Source organism: Asparagus officinalis, chromosome 8 (assembly GCF_001876935.1).
Source record: "Asparagus officinalis chromosome 8, Aspof.V1, whole genome shotgun sequence".
Classification (NCBI taxonomy): Eukaryota; Viridiplantae; Streptophyta; class Magnoliopsida; order Asparagales; family Asparagaceae; genus Asparagus; species Asparagus officinalis.
The window spans coordinates 83,360,458-83,386,698 of record NC_033801.1 but is presented as its reverse complement, the minus strand read 5'-3'; the positions used below and the strand labels follow the sequence as shown (position 1 = coordinate 83,386,698).

General features: G+C 38.0%; 1 protein-coding gene across 1 annotated transcript; it reads left to right on the top strand.

Moving 5' to 3' along the window:
* Nucleotides 14,235–24,545, top strand: LOC109821452. The gene is made up of 3 exons (XM_020387637.1): nucleotides 14,235–14,520; nucleotides 15,886–16,051; nucleotides 24,066–24,545. Exons 1-3 carry the CDS (start codon nucleotides 14,235–14,237, stop codon nucleotides 24,286–24,288), a joined length of 675 nt encoding a protein of 224 aa, XP_020243226.1. The 3' UTR covers nucleotides 24,289–24,545.

The window sequence follows — 26,241 nt, the reverse complement described above, 5'->3', positions numbered from 1 at the left end:
CGCCAGGGGCGAACCCCGCATTTCAACATCAAAACGCCAAGGTCGAACCCGCGTTTCAACATCAAAACGCCAGGGTCGAACCCCGCGTCACAACATCAAAACGCTGGAGTCGGACCCGCGTTACAACAGGCGAAACGTGAGCGACCCTCGCGTTCGTAGGGGTCCAGCCAACACCGACCCCCGCGTTTCGAAGCTACAACAAACCAAAACGCGACCCTCGCGTTCATCAATGTTTGGATGTTCAGTCAACACCCAACCTCGCGTCTCAATCCTAAGACGTGAGGTTAGGGTCCTGAACGCCAACGTGGGCGTTTGACTCATTCAACATGAGTTGAACGGTTCTAAAACCGTTTCCCACGATTTGGGGGCGGTTACACCCCACTTAGGAGAAGTTTAAGGGGCGGTTTCACCCCCTTAATCCTCTATAAATAACTGAAGATCAATTCTGTTCGGGGTTCTGCTTTTTCGGTTGGATCTTCTTGGCTTAGATCGACCACTGGAGACAGGCTTTTGAGGAGATCGGCATCATCTCCCAACGAAGATCATCTTCAACTTCAGCAACAGAGAGCCTCTGTCCTTGGCTTATTAACCGATCTTCGGTTCAAATCAACTCTTTTACAGAGTTCTTCAAAACTCGTTCTGAGTTCTCAAACTTGCCACGCAAGTTCTCCACAACGTCAAATCGTGAGGAGAAGACATTGTTCCAGTGAATCAAGACGTGCGGATCGTCAACGGAGAGCAAACTCGACGCGAGCATTCGAGGGAGGCACTCCATCGCCACCGTGAAGAACCCAGTTTTAAACAAAGAGGAAGAACCAAATTCGTTCTCCTCTCTTTTGTAATCAAGTTGTAACCAGAATCAAAGGAATACGTCGGGACCTCAAATTTTGGAGGATAAGGTGCTGCATCCCATTCGGCAGGAGGCAATTCCCTCGTCTTGGAGCTCACTTCTGTTAGCAATGGCATTGAGGCGAGCTTCCAATTCTTCTATTTTGGCAGACTGGAGATTCTGCCCGTTCTCAGTCTCTTCATCTGGGGATGATTCTACGTGATGAGTTTCTTGTTGGTAGTCTCATTCACTCTTTGTTTCCCCTTTTATATGGATGATCCTCCTTTCCGGGAGGATTCCAGCCGAGGTTGCGTCTCAGCTTTCTAGAAATTAGCTCTACTTGCAATGATCTGAGCCATCATATCTCGAATTTGGTTGATGGTTTCCTGCTGTGCTAGGAGCATGGCGTCCTGCTCAGCAACCCTCTTTGCAAGGTCTTCAGAATTTTTTGTCATGTGGGCGAAGCTCTCATGTTTAACGAAAGAACTTGATGATTGAGACTCCGCAATGGCTGAATGTTCGTCATTGAAATTGGTTCCTCTAGCTAACCTCCGATAGTTGACAGAGGGAATGGCTCCTGTTCACGTCCGAGTGCGTTAGTAGATTCCTTCAAACTCATTAGCGATTTCTATGATGCGTAGAGAACGATCCGTCTCTGACTCATTAGTACTAGGGACTGACGACTTCCCTCTACCGATCACATTGATAGTGATTCTAGGATACTCAGTCTCCAAAGACTTCTTCTTGTAATGACGTCGTCGCTTGCTTGGTCGAGCAACGCTCGTCAATCGGTCGAACACTGATTGCCTAGGCACAGAAGCACAACATTGGCATTCTGAAAGGACCGTAGAAATAAGTCACTCACATTGACATGAATGAGTGGCTTGTTGCACCAGTCTTTCCCTTGAAAGTAACTCCCTTAAGTCAGATACCTGGGAAGACTTTCTCACAGAACGTGAGGTTGGAGATGGAACCCCCTGCCTCTCAGTGGGCGGGACTGGTTCTTGTTTAACATGGACCTTGAATCCACGTTGAACTTTTTGAATATGACGAATCGCATTGTGTTAGAAGAAGGAACATGAGGGTCATGTTCTGTTTTACTAACGCTAGACCGAAGTCTGTGTTTTGTTAATGAAACACACCTTTTTCGGTTGTGTTTTTGTTGGTTAACGCAGTTCGTAAGTCTACATTTTGGATCTTGAACGCACTCTTGAGAGTTACGTTTTGAAATTAAAATGTGTTCATGAGAACTATGTTTAATGTTGAGACGCTTCCCGGAGGACTGCGTTTTGCTTCTGTTTTACTAATGCTAGACCGAAGTCGGCGTTTTGTTAATGAAACATACCTTTTTCGGTTACGTTTTTGTCGGTTAACGCAGTTCGTAAGTCTACATTTTGGATCTTGAACACACTCCTGAGAGTTGCGTTTTGAAATTAAAATGTGTTCATGAGAACTACGTTTAGATGTTGAGAAGCGTCTCGGAGGACTGCGTTTTGCTTCTGAAACGTGCCCTTGAGGGCTACGTTTTAAGCTGATTATGCATGGCGCATACTTAGGCTCATCAACACGACTCTTGCATTCTGAAGCAGCGCAGAGTCCATTTTGAGGTTCACAAACGCATAGTTCACGTTGATTGGAGGATCGGCATTTTCGGAGATGTGCTCCTCATCGAGATCTTCTCCTTCGTTGAGCGGTGTTCTTCTTGGCCTGTTTTAAGGCCTTTGCAGCAATGTCATCGGCGTTGACTGAGTTGGTCGTCGCGATGGGCCTTTTGTGACCTGATACCCGTTGCTTTGGCGTGGGTACAGAACCTTCAACTCGTTGGACGAGTTTGGTAGAAACTAAGCCCACTCCTTTGGAGGAGGGGCTGTTCGAGCGATCTTGGCTAAAGGAAAGGGCTTCCTTTGGCAATTCGACTGCAATTGGTGCAGTTGGAGCTTTAGTCTCTTTGGAGACTTTATGGATATTGCGCATAGCCTTAGGGCTAAGGGATCCGGAGGAGAGTACCTCCTCATACTTGGCTTGATCAAACTCGATGATCAGAGTTTCCACGGTCATTCCAGTGAGATTGACGTTAGATTGCACCACCACTTCTTCGTCAGAGAAGCTAGTCCCCAGCAGAGTCACCATCTTTTGTTTAGTGGAAAATTTATAGTAAATAAAATAAAAAAACTTTGATTTGTATTCTCTCGATCTAAATTACAATTTGGATTTTCGATTACAAAATAGAGGAGAATTGATCTGAATTCTCCCCTTTGTTTAATTCTGGGTTCTTCACGATGGCGATAGAGTGTCTCCCTCGAATACTCGCGTCGAGTTTGCTCTCCGTTGATGATCCGAATGTCTTGATTCACTGGAACGATATCTTCTCCTCATGATTCGACGCTGTGGAGAACTTGCGTGGCAAGTTTGAAATTAACTCTGGATGAGTTGATAACTCTAAACAAGTTTAAAACTCTATGAAAGAGTTGATTTAACCGAAATTGGTTTATAAGCCAAGGGAATACTCCAAGAACTTTGTTGCTGCAGGAAGCTCGAAGATGATCTGCTGTAGGAAGCTTGAAGATGAAATGAAGGAGCCGATCTCTAGATCTCCAAGATACTCCAAGATCCAAAAGATGATCTGCTCAAGAGATTGCCGATCTCTCCTTTTGCAATCTATTTTTGATGCAAAAAACTGATCCCTTAACTCAATTGAGTTTTTGGTATTTATAGGGGATTCAGGGTGGTAACTGCCCCCTTAATCTGCTCCTAAGTGGGGCAGAAATCCCTCAAATCATGGGGGAATAACAGTTCCTGGAACTGTTCAGTTCGTGTTTGAACGAGTCAAACACCAAAAATGGCGTTCTAGGCCCAAACTCTGCGTTTTAGACATCAAATGCAGAGTTGGGCCTGTTTTAGGCTGAAAACGCACAAGTCGCGTAGCGTTGTGACCTCTAAAACACAGAGTTGGGCTCTGCATGAACTTTACGTTTTGGACCTGGGATGCAGGGTTGGGCTTTGCATGAACTTTGCGTTTTGAGTCCACGAACTCTGCGTTTTCACTCTGGAATGTAGCCACGACCTCTGCGTTTTGAGTTTGGAACGCAGCCACGACCTCTGCGTTTTGAATCTCAAATGCGGTCACGACCTCTGCGTTTTGAGTTTAGAATGCGGGCATGACCTCTGCGTTTTGAATCTTGGATGCAGAGGTGAGCCTCAGACGGGCTCGGTGAGCTTCGGGCTAAGTCCAATGTTCAAGCGAAGTGTAGTCTCATAAACGGACTTCAGAACATAATTTGCCGCGAAGAACAGGTCATAACTTTCAAACCGTAAGTCGGAATGGGATAAATTATATATGAAAATCGGCTATCTCGACGAGATGGAACCAACCAAACCGACCTCATAGGGTTCGGTTTGCTTCCTCCATTTTGCCAAATTCCTTCCGGTTTGAGAGATATCTATGTTTTGATATGAAGATATCGTCAATTTGTAGTCTCTTTTGCTAGAGTGTTGTAAAGATCGTCACCTTGTAACCTTCGTCTTGGCTCTTTGAAAATATGAGAGTCATCAGATTGTAACTCCCGATATTGATTGTGAAGGCTGTTGAATTAGAACTTTCATTGGTTGTTGTGAAGGTCGTCAGATTGTAACCTTCTACGTGAAAGTCTTCAAATTATAGCCTTCTGGAAGTCGTCGAATTGTAACTTCTATCATCAGTGTTTGATGGGGATCAGCTATCTGTTGTGATTTTTAGACACCCTACAATTACGTAATAATAATAATAATACAACGTATTATTCAAAATGATACGTAATAGTATTGATAATACAACAGATTAATTCCAAAAATTTTCACCACACAAAATTAATTTATAAATTTTAATATCATTTAAATAATATAAAACTTAGACTTTAAATCATAGAAAATTGTAGAAATTCAAGAAAAATATAAACACTCTTTTAAAAATTATAATTAAATGTTTTAAAATATTAAAAAATTATTTTAACTAATATCAAAATTTCATGGTCCTTATAGTTTTTGTCGAACGAATCGACGTTGACGTGCGAGTCCGCGGCGAGCGGCGACGAGCGGAGCGAGGGCTGCTGGACTGTGCGGGCTGTGGTTGGGTGTTGAGGCGGCGTGTCGAGGCTGACGAGGCGGAGCAGCAAGAGGGAGGGGCTGAGCGGCGGGCCTGAGGTGCGTCGAGGGGGGTGTTGGGGGTCGTGGCCGCGAGGTGTCGGGGAATTTGGTTGCTTTGGCCCCTCGGAGACGTAGGACGGAAGGTCCAAACTCTGTAATCATTTGCTTGTGTTTGTGTTTGCTTTGACGTTTCATTTGTGCTTAGTATTTATTCTTTCTTATCGTCATAGTCTATTGTCCTATCACATTTGTAGATTGTTTATTTCACCCTTGTGTTAGTTTATATATCCTTGCATATATTTTACTATATATCTCATTGCTAGGATATTGCTCATATATCCTTGCATATATTTTACTATATATCTCATTGCTAGGATATTGCTCTTTGTTCATATTGCTTATCCTTGCTTGTAACATATTGTAAATCTATCTTGTAAGAATAATTTGTTAATTAGTTTTAATTGGCATAAAATCGGATTAGATTAGCATAAGACCCTAATCACCCCCCTAGGGTCTAACAATTGGTATCAGAGCTTGGTGCTCTTTGATTATGGTCTAATCGTCTTGAGTTAAAGATCTCAATTATCTTTTTGTGCTAATCTAGTTTTGTGATTTTATTGATAACTTGCTTGCTCATATATATACATTATGGATATGCACGGTGCACCTAGTTTAGGTTATGCCATCAATATTGCTCCTAGTTTAGATATTTTTTCCTATACCCAATGGTGTGTTAGATTTAAACTTTTTGTTCAATCTAGACACTTTGATTTATGAGAAATTATAGATGATGCTTATATTGTGCCCACTTCGGAAAAATCCAAGTGGAATAAAAATGATCATCAAATGTTTACAATAAACAAGCTCTTGTTAGAATTTTTACATAATGCGTTCAATTCATCTTTTTCTAACAAGCTTGATTCTTTTGATAGTACTTACACATTGTGAAAACTTATAGAAGCACATCAAGGGAATTTGGAGGCAATCCAACAAGCATTGGAGGATTCCACTTCTAGTTCATGTGGAGCTTCATTTTCATGTACACGGCCACTAGGCGATAGCCCTAGTGAGATTTGCGAGTTCGAATCCATCAATGATTTATCTAGTGATGAACTTGCTTGTACTAGTAAAAATTATTGCATGCCTATAACAAATTGCACAAAGATTTTATTAAATTACAAAGCAAGCATGCTGCATTAAAATCAGATCATGAGTTATTAGCATCTAAGTTTGAAACTATTCATGATTCTTTAATCTCAAATGTTGCTAGTTTAACTCATGAAAAAGATAATGTTCTTTAATCTCAAATGTTGCTAGTTTAACTCATGAAAAAGATAATGCCATATTAGAAGTAGAGAACATAAAAAATAAAAATGTTGCTAGTTTAACTCATGAAAAAGATAATGCCATATTAGAAGTAGAGAACATAAAAAATAAAGTTGTTTCTTTTATAAATAACTATCTATATTATACTTCTAATAAAAATGCATATGTGCCTAATGATGATTTGAATCTTGTGAATAAACGCATTTTATCTTTAGATTCAACTTTGAAAGCATTCATCAATAATCATAAGAAGCTTATGAATATGTGTGCCAAGACTAAGTCAAAATCATCCACTCATTATGCACACATGTATAGAAAAACTTGTAAGTGTTCTATTTGCGGCCGTCAAGGTCATTTAGCTAAGTTTTGTTATGATGCACACAAACATAAGAATTCTAATGATCATTATACATCTCATGTAGCTTCTTCATCTTGTACACTTACACATTCACATGCTCATTCTCACAAAGTTCATCATAAGCATGTTAGTGTGTTCAAGTATGATCATTGTGGTCGTTTTGGTCATTTGGTCGAATATTGTTTTGATTTGAAAGGAAAATCACGTTTGCCAAATGTATCTAGTAGACCACATGTTTTTAAATGTGATGTTTGAGGTAGGTTTGGACATCTTGCAAAATTTTGTTATGATATGCAAAAAGCTTCTAAGTTGCAATATGCTCTAATAGACCATTGTTTAATGATGTTTCTCATTTGCAAAATAATTTTAAAAGACCATCTATGTTTGCAAATGTTTCCCGTGCACGAGCTAATGGTCCACAAAAACAAATGGATCTCTTTCATTCCACAAATTGTAATTGGAAGGGTCATTTGAGTGATTATTGTTTTGACCGTGTTAGTGCGCCACATGTGCCCAAACGGGTTCATAACCCTAGGGATTTGAGCTTAAATGATATGGGTCATGTCCCTAAACCTTTTGGTACCAAGAATACTTGGGTACCAAAACAAATTTGATTTTAAACCAAGAATTTTAGTGTTTTTCTTTTTCTTTTTTCTTGATTTTGAAAAATTATACTTTAAACTTTTGAACATGAAAACAATTCTTTTTATTGGTCAAATTCTTTTGTTTTCATAATTATTGGTTTTGTTTTGATGAGAGGTTTGTGTTTACATAACCCCCGAATTTATTGGGTGTTTATTCCCAAATCTTGTTTACCGGGTACTAATAATCTTTATATGGGTTAGAACAAGCTTAAGAGCTTGATATATTGTTGCCTCTCTTGCATTTCTTTTGTCAAAAATTTTGTTTTGATTTGTTCTTTTGAATTCATTATATAAGCACAAATAGATGAGTCAAATTTCAAATATGATTTATAATGTATTCTATGAGTGGTTTGATCAAGTTCTTCAAAGAAATTTTTTTTTATTGATCAAACATCGTTTTTGGATATAAACTTTGATTTATGATTTCTTTTGGTTGATTTGCTTTCATTTGAAAATTTTTTGCATGATTCTCATGTTCCTCTTTGTTTTGATTTCATAAATCTTTTTATACATGGCTTATATGTTTTTGCCTTGAGACACTAATTCATAATAATATTTTGATTTCATAAATCTTTTTATACATGGCTTATATGTTTTTGCCTTGAGACACTAATTCATAATAATATATCAATGTGTGTTCTCATAGTCATATGTTTTTGCCTTGAGACACTAATTCATAATAATATATCAATGTGTGTTCTCATAGTCTTTTTATAGGTTGGTGTTTTAGACTCTTGTGACACATTTTTCTCATAGTACATATATATGTGTTCACTTGGTCTATCTTTGTATGTGAGTTATAGATAGCATATTTTGCATTTATGCTTGCTCACATGTTTTGCCATGATCTTTATTGTATATACTCTATATGGTATTTTGATAGGGGGAGCATTCCCTATATCTTTGTATGTGTTATACTCACCCATGCTTATAGGTAGGGGGAGCTTTCGCTCTCTTTATTCTTGTTGTTTTCCCCTTTTTGATGTTGTCAAAGGGGGAGAAATATTATGAGTATATTTTTTTATTTATATGCATGATAATTACAATATTGTATATTCATTTCTTTTCATGCATATATCCTTTTTATAAATTGTTTGTCATCATCAAAAAGAGGGAGATTGTTGGCCTTCTTGTTTTGATGATGTTTAACAAACAATTTACGACTAATGTTGTTTGTCTAGTGTTTGTGGTTTTCTATTTATTGTATACAAACAACATTATTGGAGGATGGATGAAATTGTGCATTCACGATCATATCCAATGGAGGTTGGCGGAATTGTGGAGTAAAGCCTACGCAATTCAAAGTTAAAGATTCAAGTTCAAGCTTCATCCGCAAGTGTACCAAGTTGAGCTACATCGAAGATCAATCAAGCTTGGGTATATTTAGTTTAGGTTTTATATTATGTGTGTTAGTACTTTAAGCTCAATCATATATACACACACATATTTGGTTTTTATATATATAGTTATATATATACATAAGTTTTGATTTATGGACTTAACAATCATTGTATACATATTTCATTAAGTCTATAAAATTATTTCATAGGGTTTCAAAACATTGTTTATGTCAAAACATCAAATTTCATGTATATCACATTTTCATGTTTTGGACACACTTACAAAATACATGAGTTTTTACAAATGGGAAACTCAATTTGAGAAAATTTTTTCTAACATGTTCAATTTCATGTTTATAAATGTTTCCCAAAGTTTATAAATTTTGGAATTAATTTGTTATGTTTATTTGAATTTACAAAATCAAGTTTTTAATAAGCTCATGTTCGTGCACATGTTCGTGCATATTTTGCAAAACAGATGCATTTTCAAAATTGGGAAATGCGATTTGAAAAATTTCTTCGTTTACATGTTTATCATCATATATACAAACATTTTCCAAAGTTTTACTACTTTTGGAGTTGTTTTGTTATTTTCAATTGAATTTACAAAACCGAGTTTTTAGCAGTTTTTTTTAGAAACTGTATATCTGTGTTCAAATATTTATTTCTCTCAACTAGGAAGTGATATTTCAGAAATTCTTTCTCTACATGTTTATCTATATGTCTAGAACCTTTTCTCAAAATTTCATGATTTTTGGAATTGATTTACTATTTTTAATTGATTTTACAAAGTCAGATACGCAAAATTCCAGAATCTGTCAAAAACAAAAACTATCCGTGAACAGTGCGGTCGACCGTGCTACAGTATGATCAACCGTTGTTACTGTAGCAGTCAACCGTTACACAGTAACGGTAACATCTATTTTTTTGTTTTTAATGGGTTTTTGAGGTTTTTTGAGTTGTTTTCTTCAAGCATATATATACTCATTTGCCATAACTATTTTAAGCAACTAAGAGAGGGTTTTAAACCAAGTTTAAAAGAGTTTTATCAAGGGTTTAAGTTTTTGTATAAGTATGTTTAAAAAGCTTTTAAGCATTTGAGAGTTTGATTTTGGAAAATCAATTTCACAAGAGCTTAAGGAGATTATCTATTGGTGTTTGAGCATTCAACCATCCTCCCTCAATCTCTTGATCTATTGAGAAGTTTTCTAAACTCTATTTTCTATCTCTTTTATATATATTTGATTATCATTGTTATTAAGCTAGAATTATATTGAGTTTAGTTTTTTTATTTATTTCTCCTTGCTTACACACACACAACCTTTGAGCTTATTGTATTTACATTCGTGGTATAATTGGGTTGTGGGATTGTGTAACCTAGAGAGTGAGCTTATAATTCGTTCTCATCCATTGTAGAGAACAAACACTTTGTATTGTACTTAATTGTGAGATTCACTTTGTATTACACTAGTACACCGAGAGGAGTGTGTGGTGAGAGTCGGGTTGCTTCCAAGAGGAGTTGTGTCGGTTGACGAACCTAGGGAGAGGTTGTATCTGAGCACTTGAGGAAGGACACGGAGAGACCAACACTTAAAGGGTGCAGAGTGTAGTTACATTGTCGTATTGTGTGGTGTAAACGTTATTCGAGTGATCGTAGAAAACCCGATTGTGATAGTGGGTTTCTCCCCGGGAGTGGGGAGCGGAGACGTAGGACGGAAGGTCCGAACTCTGTAATCATTTGCTTGTGTTTGAGTTTGCTTTGGCGTTTTATTTGTGCTTAGTATTTATTCTTCTTGTCGTCATAGTCTATTACCCTATCACATTTGTAGATTGTTTATTTCACCCTTGTGTTAGTTTATATATCCTTGCATATATTTCACTATATATCTCATTGCTAGGATATTGCTCTTTATTCATATTGCTTATCATTGCTTGTAACATATTGTATATCTATCTTGCAAGAATAATTTGTTAATTAGTTTTAATTGGCATAAAATTAGATTAGATTAGCATAATACCCTAATCAATCCCCCCCCTCTAGGGTCTAACACAACACACAAGCCTCTAGGTCGTATTCATGTCACACAAGTCACTATAGTCATAAACTCCTAACGATACTCAATCACAACAAGGAACAATCAATGCAACTAATCATGTGCAATAATATCATGGCATATCAGATAATCAAAATTAAGAATTATAAATCATAAATTGCGTCTACATAATTCAGAAAATAATATTTTTCTAAATAAATTCATTTTAAATTATTTCTCTTAACAATTAATCTAAAATAATTCATTTTCCAAAATAAATTCCTTTAAATTATTATAATTATCTAAAAATAATTCTTTTGTCGAATTAAATCCTTTTAATTCATTATAATTATTCTAAAAATGCTATTTATCATATTACTATGATATATTTAATATTCTTTATCAAACAATCTCAAGCAAATAATTATATCACAAACTAATCTATGTAATCAATAATAACAGATATGAAAATGATAAATCGATAAGCAAGAGGGATCTTGCCTCGGGGTTTTTGTCGAACGGATCGACGTTGATGTGCGAGTCCACGGCGAGCAGCGGCGAGCGGAGGAGGGCTGCTGGAGACTGTCAGGGCTACAACTGGGTGTTGAGGCGGCTGTCAAGGCTGACGGGGCTGAGCAGCAGGGGGAGGGCCTGAGCGGCAGGCCTGAGGGACGTCGAGGGCTGCTGGGGTTCGTGAAGACGGCTGGGCTCAGCGGCGCGGTTTCGGATAGGCGTGGCGAATTGTAGGAGGTGGCCGGTGGCGTTTGAGGCAGTGAAGGAGGGCGGCGTCGACGACGAGGTATCGGGCAATTCGGGGTTGAAGGAGGTGGTGCTGGGGTGCTTGGCAGCGTGAAAAAGAAAAGAGAGAGAATGAAAGATATATTTATATGATTAGGGTTAGGGAAAAATTAGAAATAATTAATAAAAATATAATTAATTACGTATAAAATTAAATAATTATGAAAAAATCATCTACAAAATAAAACGTACCAGTTATACTAATACAACAGATAATACACAATAGTAGAAATAATACAACTAATTGTACAATTAAACGAGAATAATTAATAAAAAATATAATTACTTATAATTGTACAATTAAACGAGAATAATTAATAAAAAATATAATTACTTATATTTAAAATCAAATAATTATGGGAAAATTATCTATACAATACTTATATTTAAAATCAAATAATTATGGGAAAATTATCTATACAATAAAACGTACCAGTTATACTAATGCAATAGATAATATGCAATAATAGTAATAATATAACAAATTATACAAAATAATACGTAATAATAATACAACATATTGTATGAAATAATACGTAATAGTAAAAATAATACAACGTATTATTCAAAATGATACGTAATAGTATCGATAACACAACGGATTAATTCCAAAAAAATTTTACTGCACTAAGTTAATTTATAAATATCAAAATCATTTAAATAAATATAACGGATTAATTCCAAAAAAAAATTACTGCACTAAGTTAATTTATAAATATCAAAATCATTTAAATAAATATAAAACTTGGACTTTTAAATCGTAGAATATTCTAGAAAATAAAGAAAATACAAATACTCTTTTAAAAATAATAACTAAATATTTTAAAATACCAGAAAATTATTTTAACTAGTATCAAAATTTTACGGTCATTACATAAGTTCACACTCTAATTATGATCATAGAGAGATTAAGCAACCTCAATCTGCCCCTAAGAAAGACTCTGGAATTATGAAGAGTACTGAAGAAGCTACAAATAAAAAAGAACCACCTAAGAAGCAATATATTTTCCGCACGAGATGCACGTGATGTAGAAGACATGTGATGTTATTATTGACAGTGATAGTAGCAATAATCTTATCTCTCAGCATATGGTGGAGAAGTTAGGTTTGAAGACGGAGAAATGCAACACCTCGTGTTCGATCGACTGTATTCACAAGTGTAATGATGTGCATAACAATGAGATGTGTCGGGTTGATAAGGTACTATGTGATGTGATTAAGATGGATGTTTGCTTGGTGGAGGGTTCAAGGCAAAGGAGATGAAAGAATTGTGTGAGGAGTATGAGGGAGAATTTTATTCTTTGAAGGCAAATGTTGTGAATAATTTCAAGAAGTTTTTGATGATACTTCAGGCACAAGAATATAAAAACAACAAGGAAAAGATTTGGAGGAAAATTTCAAGTTATCTATAGATCCACATGTCGTCGGCCACATAAACATGGTGTAGGAAAGTTTTATTCAAAAGTTGATTCAGAAGAAGCTTTAGCCGAAGAGGTAAAGCAACAAATGAAGAAAATTAATGCTAAGTATAAGGCATATGCTGATCATTGCAAGAGAAAAAAAATATTTATCGATGAAGCTACTATTCAAACAAATGTAAACATGAGTTGACTTCTTTCAACAAGGAGAGACTTATGTAGGATGCTTAACAGATAATTTCATGGAGGATCATGATAATCACAAGCTAAATGCGCATACATACATATTACTGATTTTTGAAAAAAAAAGATCATATCTTCCAATCCAGAAGGTGAATTTTGACATATTATACATGTAAATCACCTATCTCGTCGAGACGAAGCCAACCAGGTTGTCAAATTTCTAAAATATCATCATTATCACTAGTTATTAGTAGAAATCCAAAAACAATTGCTATTTAGTTTATTTCTAGTAATAAAGTTAAAGTCTATTTAGATTAGGAAATAAATTAAGATTTGTTGGACTGAATTGTTTTCTATATTATAGAGAGTATTTTTAGGATAGAATTTGATATTTTTTTATTTCTTCGTAATTCTAGTATTATTAGGAGTCTATTTTTGTTTTTCTATTTAAGAAGAGTCATGTAACTCTAGAATCATCATATCATTTTTATCAATAATTTTTTTATTATGCTTTCTTTGTGGATTCGAAGCTTTTCATGGATTCGGAGATCGTTCTTTGTGGATTCAAAGATCACCCCTTGGTGAATTCAGAAGTTCATCACTTCCGTGATACATTAGTTATGGAAACAATTACCTATCCGACTTATGATGTACCTAAAAGTAGTGTGTTTAACTTTTTCTCTTTTATTGTGCTATTGTTTGCTCTTGAATGTCTACTTTTTGTACCATTAGTCACAATAAAAATTATATGACTTCTAATCTTAACAAGAGTATAGTTTTCTTGCAGATATTTATATTTAATCTTTGATTATGTTCTATTCTATATAGTGGAATGACTAGCAAAAATAGAGAAAACATGAATTAAAACGTAAATATTTTAGATTAAAACTTAACAACAATTGTTTGAATTGAGAAGGACGCTAAAATTAAGAGGGGCAAAAAAAAAAGAAAAAAGAAAAAAACACAATATTCAACAACAATGCATGAGAATATGTACACATAAAAATGTAGCAAAAGCAAACAGCAAGGCTAGCCCGTGCTTAGCACGGGGTAAATACTGCTGTAAATTACGCTTGAAAGTTTCGATTTATTTCCCCTCATTTTAAAGTGGTTAAAATAAATAAAAATAAGGCCCAAAAGTATACACGGAGTCAGCGCCCTTCCCCTGTGAGTGCGAAGAGCAATGGCTAGCTTAGCCCTCATACAAGGCTACTCATCCGCCGAAGACGAAGAAGAACGACGTCATCTCGCAGACTCGGACGACTACGATTCAGAGAGATCGGACGACGACGACAGCGACGACGAGGCTAAGACCCCTCGATCTCGTCGAAGGAAGAAAAGCCCTCCCCAACCGCCGGAGTTCTTGAACAATGCCGTCGGGTGTGGAGACAGGAGGGAGGAGGCTGAGGATGTTGATTTAAGAGGGAGGAGGGGTAGGGCCAGGAGGGAGAAGAAGAATCTTCCTGCTGGTAATAAAAAAGTTAGTTAACTTCTGATAATTCCCCAGTTTGTTTCACGAAGGCTCAGTTTGCAAATGATATTGTTTTGAAATATACATGTAGGATGCAAGAATTTGGTATTTTTAGGAAGATTATCTCTTGATGGGTGCGCATATTGTGCTAACTATGTGTCGTCTAGTTTTATAGCGCTCTAGGCTCCCACCTTGGCCTAGGCAGTACATAGGCCACCCGCTGAGCGCCTAGGGAAGCTTGGGCCGTTATGCGGACTGCAAAGCATAGGTTGTAGTCTGGTTTCTCTGTTTTTACCTCCGCGTCCTCCTACCTCCTTGGCCTCCTACACCGACTTTGAATACTTGCTCCATCTCCTACAACACCTTCAACAAAATCTCCTCCGCCTCTAGTTAAATAAAAAAAGAAAAAAAAATTCTGTCTAGGCCCCACCTAAGCGGCCGCCTAGGCGCTAGGTGATAGGTCGGCTCCTGGAGGCACCTAGCGCTTACTGTAACATTGTGTCAAATTGTTGACTTCAATGAGGAAAATATTTTTTTTGTTAAAATGTTTAATGTTTTTTTGAAATTCTTGCTCAAGAATTTCTAGTTAAATTAGTTTTAAGACAAGTGTTGTCTTTTTTTCGGGTAAATAATGTTCATAGCATATAAGGATGTATTGAATTTGTGTGATCTGGCAATTAGTCCCAGTGTTATCAAAGGCCCGCGTCTCGCAATGCCTCATGCACCCTGCATTGATATGGGACGGTGGCGAAGCACCCCGCATCTGATGCAACAGCGCCTTTTGCGCCTCTCAAACATCCTTCACTTAGCGCTGGTGCATCTAATACATAACCTTGTACATTTTTGTTCTTTAACATTTCAAGCGGATCTTTATATCCGAAAACTCATCTCCAAAAAGAAAAATAAAACCATTATGCCTTTTTAGTAGCCCGATTGACGATCCTAACTAATCCTTATTCACTTTTGATTTTGCCTACATATTAGTTTTGATTTTACTTTTGATCTGGTAAATAATGAACTTGGCTACTATGTTAGATGTGTTAGCCATAGGAATTAAGACCTCATAGTCTGATTTTGTAGTAGATATTATTCATCTTGACATAATTTTTATGTGAAAGTTCATAAACATATTCTTTCCTGCTTCATTATCTATCTTGTAAAATTATGTGCATGGTGTGTGCGCCTAGCTTCATTTAGGCACGCGCATCGGCGTTGCGCCTTGTGTATATAAGCGTGAACGGACTTCGTGCCCCACATTGCACCTTGCACATTGATAACACTCTGTCCTAATTGTGGATGACTCGATGTCGTTACATGCTCTTATGTTCAAGGTTTTAGTTTTTTTCATTTTTTTGGTGTTTAGTTGTGGTGGTAGAGGCAAAAGCTCAGCTGGTGGGGATTCGTGATCGAGTTAGAAGCGATATAGAGGGAAGCAGTCCTGCTCCAGCTACTGTTGATACAGCTGGGGATGGCAAACGAGTAATTACAGCCTCAAACCCTGAACCAAAAGATGCTGCAGATCTGCTAAGGTACTTACTTTGCTCTTTAATAAGCAAGGCAAGTGCTTAAGACAATTGTGGTGTTGGTCTTAGCATTTATTTTAGTCAGAATGCCCCAATGATGTCTATTAATTTATCAAGTAAAGCTTTTGCATGCGAAACCCCATGTTAAGAATATGCAATAATATATTTTACTAATAACAAAATAGGAGTTGATGTTTGGCTTATTGAGTAACTTTTCAGCAAAATAGTTGGTTGCTAGTAAGGATCGTTAATTTGCGGGCTTGGGTCTCGGGGGTCCAAAAATCAAGACCAGGCTAAAACTTTTGGCCAAAAAAGGAAAATGTAAATGTTAAATGTTTAGCGTACATATATATCTTACACAAGTTCCTGGTGTTTGAGCGACTTAAAATGTCCAATTACAACAGCTTTTGGGAACAGTAGGTCACTGGACTCAAATATAGCATGCACATTACATGTTGATTCTATATATGTAGAGGAGAAACTAGTGGTGGCAAGTGAGTTGTGCTTAGCGTAATGAATGTTCAGGCTTGTGCGTGTTGAATATGTGCCATGCCATATGTGGGCATAAATTAGTTGGATCTGAGTTGTTCTCAAAGCACGGCTCGATATCCCCCCCTCCCCCCGGACCTATCTTCACTTGATGGCACGATCAAGCTGAAATGGGCTAGGCATCTGCTCGGTTCGGTCCCAACAATTTTTTTTCCAAACTTAAATTAAATTTCGGAATTTTATATTACCAAATGTAGACAAAAATAATATAAATTTGAAGAGAAAACATAATTAAAATTATTGAATAGTTTTCAAATAAAAGATTACAAAAATAATATAAAATTGCCCAAAAAAAAAGAGATTACAAATATAAGTGAAATTGAAGTCAATTTTAGATTTTTGTTGAAAAATTTGTATTATAGGGATATTCTTTTTGTTGGTCTGAATCTAGTTAGAAGTAGATAGTGACTATCAGCACTAGAAAGTCGAGTTTGTTGAGGATTCGTTCACTCTTTCTATCCACAGTCCAAGTATCTAATAAGGTGTTCAATTCCACTGCTTCTTTATATACCTTTTATGTTGGTTACATTATGCCTTGTTGCCCTCTTGATCATTATATTTGTAAATGTTTCCAAACTGCGGATGTTGATGCTCGTTTGAAAGACTTCTCAACATTTTTTTATGGAGGCTTTTGTTCAGGTGTACCGTCGCTAATAGGCTGGGATGCTATTTCTATTTTGAGGTCATTACATGGAATGTTAAATGTATCCATTACACGTGCTTGCAATTGTGGTCTTTTCAACAACTATGAGTGTAATGTTTAATCTCAAGGTATCAGTACCACTACCACTAATGCTATATAGTTGAGGAGTGACTACCCATGCTAACTACCTACAAAAACAAAAATAAAGCAAAGAGATGTACTTGAGTTGAGATAGTGAACGTATAGAAGAGTCTTTAGAGGTGGGAAACCCTGCAGAGAAGACATTTTTTTACGGGATGGCCTGAACTAGATAACCTTTTTTTAACTTGGAAACTTGGGGAGTTTAGAGTGATTCAGAGTAGGAAAATATGAGAAATGAGAAGAGGTTGAGTGAGTGGAAGAAGAGGTTTAGGGTTACTTATGGAGAAAAAGCCTACGTATCACTATTTGTTGACTTATTTGTTTTTTCATGACGTTAGTGAAGGTCCAAATGACTATGGAGTAACAGAACACTTGTTAGTGCCTTTTCTTTCAATTCTTCCGTTATCCATTATATTTATAACTTTACCTAAGCATTTGTTCTTTAATACGACAACATTATGCTTCCGATTTTATTACATGAGAAGTGAGCAACCCTTAGAATACTGTATCTTTAGTGTGAAGTCGGTTCTTCTGTATGATAGCATATACTTATAATACTAATAGGCTAATATATATGGAGAAATATGGAACCTTGGAACCGACAAGTTTTCCATGAATGCTTGGTAGTGAGGATGCGCAGATAGTCACCCTAATATCACGCCTTGAAGAGAGAGCTTCGATCCAGCTATTCATCTACTTTTAAAAATAGGCTCTATTTTCGAGGTGTGGAGTGTAGGGGGGTGATTTGACCACCTCACCACAAGTTCATGAAAGAACTTGGGTATCAAGGTTCTCCATATTTCTCCTCTTCTTCCGCTAGTATATATGGTATTATATTACGTGATATATTAGAGAAAGATGGGTATCACGATTAATCTCGCAGGAGTATTATATAAGTAATAATGGTTATCCATTAATCTCATCTCATCTCTCTCTCTCGCGTCATTCCGCTCTCGTACCTATTTAGTATATCTTATGCTATAGGTATAGGTAAGACCCCTATACTGCTTACTAGATGCGACTATTTTAGGTATATCTATATACTAGTATTACAAGTCTAGGTATGCATATACGAGAATAATGGAACATCCGGATTACTCCTCTCTCTCGTCGTAAAGCGATATACCTAGTTAAGAGTATAGTATATAATATATATAGAGAGAGAGAGAGAGAGAAATGGCAGAACCTTTGCGTACCAAGTTGCTTAAAACAACTTGATAGTGATGTGGCCTAATATTGCCCCTACGGTCACGCTCGGAAAGATAGAGTCTCAACACTACCCTTCCACCAATCTTAGTAGATGTAGGGACCAAGCAGTTAGGATCCATCACTACAAGTTGCTTGGAGCAACTCGGTACCAGAGTTTCTCAATTCTACTCGTTCTCGTCCTGGTATAGCCTAAGGATGGTCTATATTATCACTACCAAGTTGCTCTGGGAGCACTTGACGTGGTAGCCCAGTTTCTCAATTTCTTCCGTCGTCTCTTCTCGTTCTCCGGTTCATGACGTAAATCTTAGGCGGCGGATTATAGGTATACTATAGTATCTCCATAGTTATTACTAACTACTATAGACGGAGGGAGAGAGAGCAAGAAATGGAGAGAACTTGTACCAAGTTGCTGCCAAGGCCAACTGGTGAGTGATGTGCCCTGAATCTTGTGCCTACATCTACATTAGAGTTGTGTGAAGGGGTTGCAGTACTCTATCTTGACGGTGTGACGTAGGGGCTAAGGATATTATTCGCTGTGCGTTTATCTTAGAATACATATTCAGTTGTTTACTTAGTCAAGCTGGGGCTACAAGGTCGTCCAGTTTGTCTCGCCTCTCTCGTCTCTCTCTCTCGTCGTGTATTATAGTGACGTGAGCGTCGAGTCGGGAGCAGATTCGTATGAGCTAGGTATATATGCTTACTGTATGAAGAGGAGATAATAACATGGTCAGACTTGTGTGTTTAATAACCATGTCATTTGTCTGACATTAGTTATTCTACGGTAGCGGGGCGTACTAGGGGCCGAGTAGATCGTGGCATCGTTGACTGATGGCATATGTGTGGGGGGTGCAGCCTTACGTGATTAGAGAAGAGAGAGGGAGCGAGACGCGAGGATTATATATGGAGGAACCTGATATTTAACCAGTATCCTTGTCGACTCGTTATTTTGAAAGCGGGATGCGGTTTTCGGCCGCTGAGTGGTTGAGAGCCAACCTCGCGATATCGGTGAAACATTCTCAAAAATGGCAGCTGGGAGGTGGACCTGCGTCTCTTTAGTTACACTAAAGCTACATGGGATAGAATATGGAGAAAGGTGTTGAATCTCAAAGAGATTGACTATATAGAGCCGTTCTTCTATTTACCATCTTTTAATACCTGACAGTTCTCCTAAGCATCCACTGATTTGCAGAAGATAAAAATATTCTTATTTCGAGCCAACAATTAGTCCACTCGGCTCTATATTATAAAAGTATTTTATAGATTGCATATTAAATGTACTCTCACACTATCCATTGCAAATTGCGCATTATAAGTTTATAGTTTTTAGACTAGGCCTAAGTCTTCAGCAAAAATCCGCGATTGTCCACATCCTTCAGTCGGAAATAGACACACTTAACATATGTTGCTCATCACTTCTAGACCTTACTATCTCGCGGGGTCACATGGAAGTCTCCGGGTATGAAGTAAACAAACCATTATTTCTACAATCGTTCCGAGATGATCGCGTCTAATCTCGCTCTGCTTTCTCACCTTAGATTCAAGACTCCCTCCTCCCGCCCCAAACTAAAGTAATACATGACTGTTCATGAGTCAAACAACACTGCATGCCTTCTCGCTGACTTGAGAGACGTCACTTTTCGGCATGCCGTACTTCTTTTGATCCTCCATATCGACCAGACAACACTAGTAACAAAGCCTCACCACATCGGGTACACCGTCGGCGGACTGTAGGTCGGCGCCCACACCTACGTGGACATCGGCTCCAATCTGCATCTGCGTGTCAGTGTTCTTATTTGTTAAGAGAGCGGATAGCAAACATAACGAAGAGCAGCACAAAGAAAGAGCGAAATAGGTTGTGTCTGGGACGGCGTCTGTCTCTGCGATGGCCTGACGCCCACACTTTGGGGGAGCATACAAGCGGAAACCAAACGGTAGACTATAGCTCGACAGATCTATGTTACAAGATCTCGCTCATGAGTCAGGCCCTCGCCGAGGGCCTCCGCCCTGACGCCCGACTCCTGCGTGAGGGAGAGCGCTCCTGTAGGGCCTTGGAACGACTGACGTTTCTTGTTGCGTTGTTCTGGTCTAAGTTTTCTTGGGTTTCGCGCCCATTCCCTTGCGCTGGTCCTTCGATTCGTCATTTCATTGCTCTGGGGCGGTTGTGTTGCTTTTCCTTTGGTTGGTGGCCGCGTGTCTGGACAAAAGATCGATATCACTTCTGCCGCCTCGGGGTGATCTGAGTCGACCGCTAGTCAGCTCTGCAGATGTGGGTGGGTTCTGGGCGAGGAGGCTCGAGTAGCTCACGTCACCTGGCCGGCCATGGGCGCCCCTCTCTCGTAAGTACTATGACCTAACAGTTAAGCTGCTACTTGTTGAACGACAATAGGACTCAGCACATCCGAAATGAGCATTCTACTCCTTCTTTTGCTCATCTTCGCGAGGACAGTGCGCGGCTGCACGGACGCCGGCTCGCGCTAGTGGAGCACGGTTTCGCCGCTAGAGTAGGCGGGTGTCGTGCGACTCTGGTTTGAGCTTCGTAGGTTCTCGAAACTCTGTGTAATCGATCCCGTTACCTATGTCGTATTTTCCCGCACACAAGCTAACATCTGACTTGATCGTCGAAAGGACCGCGGGCGATTTCCTGGATGTCCCGTTAACTGGTGCCCCCTCGTTACCTTCTGCCCTCCCTTTTCGCTGAGTCGTGTATGCGTGAATCAAAACGATCTAATCGGAGATAGCGCGCTGCGTCAGAGAGTGTTCACGATGCCTCTGCACTTCGGTCATGCCTGGCTTCTGCTATTTCTACGAGCGCCTAGTTTATCGTCCTCATAATTTTGCGCCCAGTAATGACTGCTTACGCCACGCCATTTAGCAGCTCACCGGTGATGCCCCTTCGTTGTTCATGCGCAACTAATCATGTCACTCCACTCCCTCTAAGGTGTATTCGGTTTCCGGGTGACTCGTGCCTTACCTTCAGGGAAAACCTTGGCTGTTACTTTCTGTATGACGATAAGACAATGCTCAGGAATACTACTTTTTGCCTCCAAAGGTCAAATCCTACACCGTTTCAATTGCGTAAGTCCCTCACCTTAACGCCGGGCATTATCGCGTGTCCGTGTTGTCAGACATGCCCCGCTCTCGATTGCGAAGTGGTCGCTTTCGAGTCTAATATTCGTCTACTCCGACTGGGGCTCGTGTTCTCAACAGTACGTTTGTCGCTACATATTAGGGGTGACAGGATCAACCGAAGGGCTGCTACGCCCGTGCACTCGGCGGACAAAAGCCCTTTTGGCTCGCGTCTGTTCGCGGTAACCAATGGGCGAGGCCCGTCGTGCCTGGGGTGGACAGTGGCGAGCCTTCCAGTGCCCCGGTTTTCTAACCCCGTCGAATCGGGTGTGGCGCTAAAAGCCATTGGTACTTATCAGCCGATAAGGGAGTCTATTAGGCCACTGCGATCGAGTAAAAAAGCCGGTTGGAAATATCCTTCTCAGAGGGTGTAAAGACAGCCAAGCGAAGCGTCCATTGAGTCAATCTATTCTCGACAATAAAACATTCATTGGGTTCTCCCTGGCGAGACGGACGTCCGTGATTAGACGCCTTGCGTTGGAGCGGGGGCCCTGCGGCGTGGATCATCGGAATAAACCCAAGCACGAGGCCGAAGTAGCCACGACCGAAGAAAGCGTGCCCGTTTTGATGATCTTAAAGGTGTGTCGGTTTATGATTAACAAGTTACTTGGTCTAAATGTCTCAATGGAGACCCTTGCGCACCTAGCATCGCGAGGTTTTAGACACGAGCAGGATGTGAAGCACGAGTCGCGCCCGCCGACCAGTGCTGATGATAGTTGTCATGTCGGCTGTGTATGTATGTTCCTGAGGTTTGTTTCTTAATGTAGTGTTGGATGGTAGACATCAATTGCCTGTTTTCTTTATTTTTCTATGGTTNTCTCTCTCTCTCTCTCTCTCTCTCTATATATATATATATATATATATATATATATAGAGAGAGAGAGAGAGAGAGAGAAATATGGAGAACCTTAGTACCAAGTTCTTTCATTGAACTTGGTAGTGAGGTGGTCAAATCACTCCCCTATATCACACCTCAAAAATGGAGCCTATTTTTAAGGGCATGTTCGTTTATTTCCTAAAAACCAAGAAATGGAAATGGAAAAGGTGGAAATCTCAAAATAATCCATTTCTTCCATTTCCATCCCTAAAACTCACCCACAACATCCAATAAAATATTATTTTCATCCAACAACTTATCCACATCATCTAATAAAATATTATTTTCATCTAAGCACTCATCCACCACATCTAATAAAATATTATTTTTATCTAACAACTCATCCATCACATCTAATAAAATATTATTTTCATCCAAACATCACTCAACTCATCTCTTCTCATCATTTCAAATCACTCACATCATCCAATAAAATATTATAACAATTCACCTCATCTCATTAACATTTCATTTCTTCATTTTCATCCCAAAAAGTTATGAAAACAATCCAAACATCACTCAACTCATCTCTTTTCATCATTTCAAATCACTCACATCATCGAATAAAATATTATAACAATTCACCTCATCTCATTAACATTTTATTTCTTTGTTTTCATCCCAAAAAGTTGTGAAAATACTTTTCTTAATCTTTCTTCACATCACCCAATAATACAATGACAACTCATCTCATCTCATTTCATTTCTTATTTTTAAGAATGAACCAAACAAAAGAAAACAACAAAACTATAGGAAATAGGTTTCTTATAATTCATTTCCTTATTTTTTTCGCCAACCGAACAACATCAAAACTAGTTTTCTTAAAAAATTACTCACATCATCCAATAATAATGTGACATCTCATCTCATCTCATCTCCATTTCTTTGATTTCCTTTTTTTTTAGCCAACCAAACAATTCAAAAACCCATTTTTCTTAGAAATAGTTTTCTATTTCTTTGATTTCCCATTTTTTTAAGGCAAAACGAACAGGCCCTAAAAGTAGATGAATAGTGATTGAGGCTCTCTCTTCAAGGCGTGATATAGAGTGAAGATCTGGCTACCTCACTACCAAGTTCAATGGAGAAACTTGGTACCAAGGTTCTCCATATTTCTCATATATATATATATTGAGTATTTTTTGATATTTCTGTAAAAGTTTGCTTCTATATTGTAGCTGTAGACTTTTGGGTGCCCATGTTAAATTCCTCTTAGATGTTCTTTCAACCGTCTTGAGTATTGTTATAAACTCCCTTTGGTACTGGCATTTTAGCTCCCATAAAAGGAATATAAATCAAAGTATTTATTTGGTTATTCAATTAATTTGATCCTGACTAGCGGGCCTGTAAAAACCTCATTGTCAAATAATTATAGCATCACAGCATTAGTAATTTATTTGGGCCAAGTTCCCATACGCTGGGGAGCTTATATACAAGACCAATGCTAACCTTTGTTTCCTTGATGACATTATTATCAGGATGTGCCTTCAATGTGGGGTTCCAAAAACCTATTCACATAATCGAGGCATGGTTTGCCCTTTATGCGGCGATCGCCCTCCTGCTGACCCACTGAAAGAGTCCGAGAAAAAGAAAGGATCCACCATCAAAGATAAAGAGAAGAACAAGAGGATGAAGGGGCAATCGAGCCATGCGACATGGAAGAGTGAAACGGAGATGCAATTAAGGCAGCAGTTTGATTAGAATTGACATCAAATGCTATGAGGGTTGATAAATGATTAAATCATCTTTCGGAATCTTGTACTGTATGTGTAATGGAACTGTATGAAATTGCTTTTGATGAATACTTGCAACTTTCCTGTTAGAGTCATGTGACCAGCACATAATGAGTTTCTTAATTCAGGTGCGAATTAGCAAAATTATTTTGTAATTTGTACAGATGATTTAATCGTCTGTTATCTAAATTGTTCATCTGAGCATTGACAAGAAACTTCTCTAGATATCTGCTGAATCTTGCAATGCTTTCATGAACCTCTTGATGACTTGTTAGTGGTGGATCGTATTAGGAATTTCAATAACAAGTCTACAGATTGATTAATCATGAATTGTTGAAGGTGATTATACGGACCCGAGATTATGGCTAGATAATCAAGCTCAAATTGGACTCCATGATAGTTGAGTTGAAGAGGATCATTTTACGATAGTTAATTATTTGTACTAGTTAGCAAGAAATATTTTTTCAAAAAGCGAACCAATATGGTTATGAGGACGGATAATGAAGGATTTAGATCTAAGATTGAACTATTGCGTACGTATGTGCGTAGACTGTCAACCATAAGAACATGTTTGATGTCGGTCTGCGAGGCATATTTGCAAATCCACCACAAGTAACCAAAATTTGCACGATTAGGATCACATCACATTTGTTAGAAACTGATTATGATCTGAAAGAATTTTATCGGTTTAATTTAATTTAAGCTACAAACTTAGTAACAATACCAATCTTGAGTCAGAAAAAGGATCAAATTAAGTCCAAAAAGCACGTAGTAAAAAAAGAAGGCAAAATGTCTGAACTAAAAGAGACAGTACGTGTTTTAAATTAATCGAGAAGAGAGAGATAAGCGCGAAGAGATGATGTCAAAAATATAAATAAATAAATATAGCATCTCTAATTAAAAAAAAAACTCAATCTTTGTGGACAATAACCATGCACATCAAAACTCCAACCGACAATCTACTAGAAAAGGGGAAGATGAGAAGATCACGTAACTCAACCTTCAATCTTCTGATAAGAAACATTTTCACCCATCATCATAAACTTCTATCATTGCCTTGTCAAGGCCAACCATGCATTTACTTCCAATGCATATTACTCTCTGAATCACTACTTTGTGTTGCATGATTCTTTGATTAACTATCATCATCTGAACAATCAACACACTTACATCGGTATCAAATCAGAAGAAAAAATCACTATTTGAATCGCAAGCACTTCCTGTAGTACTCAAACCATCCATGCTTTCTTCCTCCTCTTCCTGTTTTATACACAACCGAGGATCGAATGAACGAACGTAATCTATGATCCTGAAGCAACAAGATGCAAGTAGAGGAACCAACAATAACTGTGAGTTTCGGTATAGGAAACTGGTAACAATGGTTTCAAGATACAGGACGCATATGCCATAGCCTAGAAAATAATCAAATTTTTGGCCAACATTTTACATTCTGTCTTGGAGATTTCTTATGAGCTTGAAGAACTCGATCCAGCCAAGATTTTGAGAGTTGGTTTCGAAGTTAAATAGTTAAGAGTTAATCTTATGGAATCAAAATACATACTAGAGCTATAGATGAACATGATAAGGTTTAACTAATCTAAAATGTCTTGTGAATTGATTTGATGAGTTCTTGATTGAAGCTCAAACTACCTCAACTGAAAGAAATCTTTAAGTAGTTTCGTATTTGGTTTAATGTAGATGAATGTTTCATTGTTTTGGTAGAATTTAATCAGAAGGATTACTTAACAAGCTAATCTAGAAAGTTATTGAAAAGGATTAGTTATACAGTTGACTTGAGATCCTGAAAGTATCAAATATTATACCTAGTGTTCCTCCTATAATTCCCACGATCCTTAGTAATCCTTTCTTTTCTTGTTTTCAATTTGTTTGGCATATTCTTATAAATTGAAGGACGTATAAA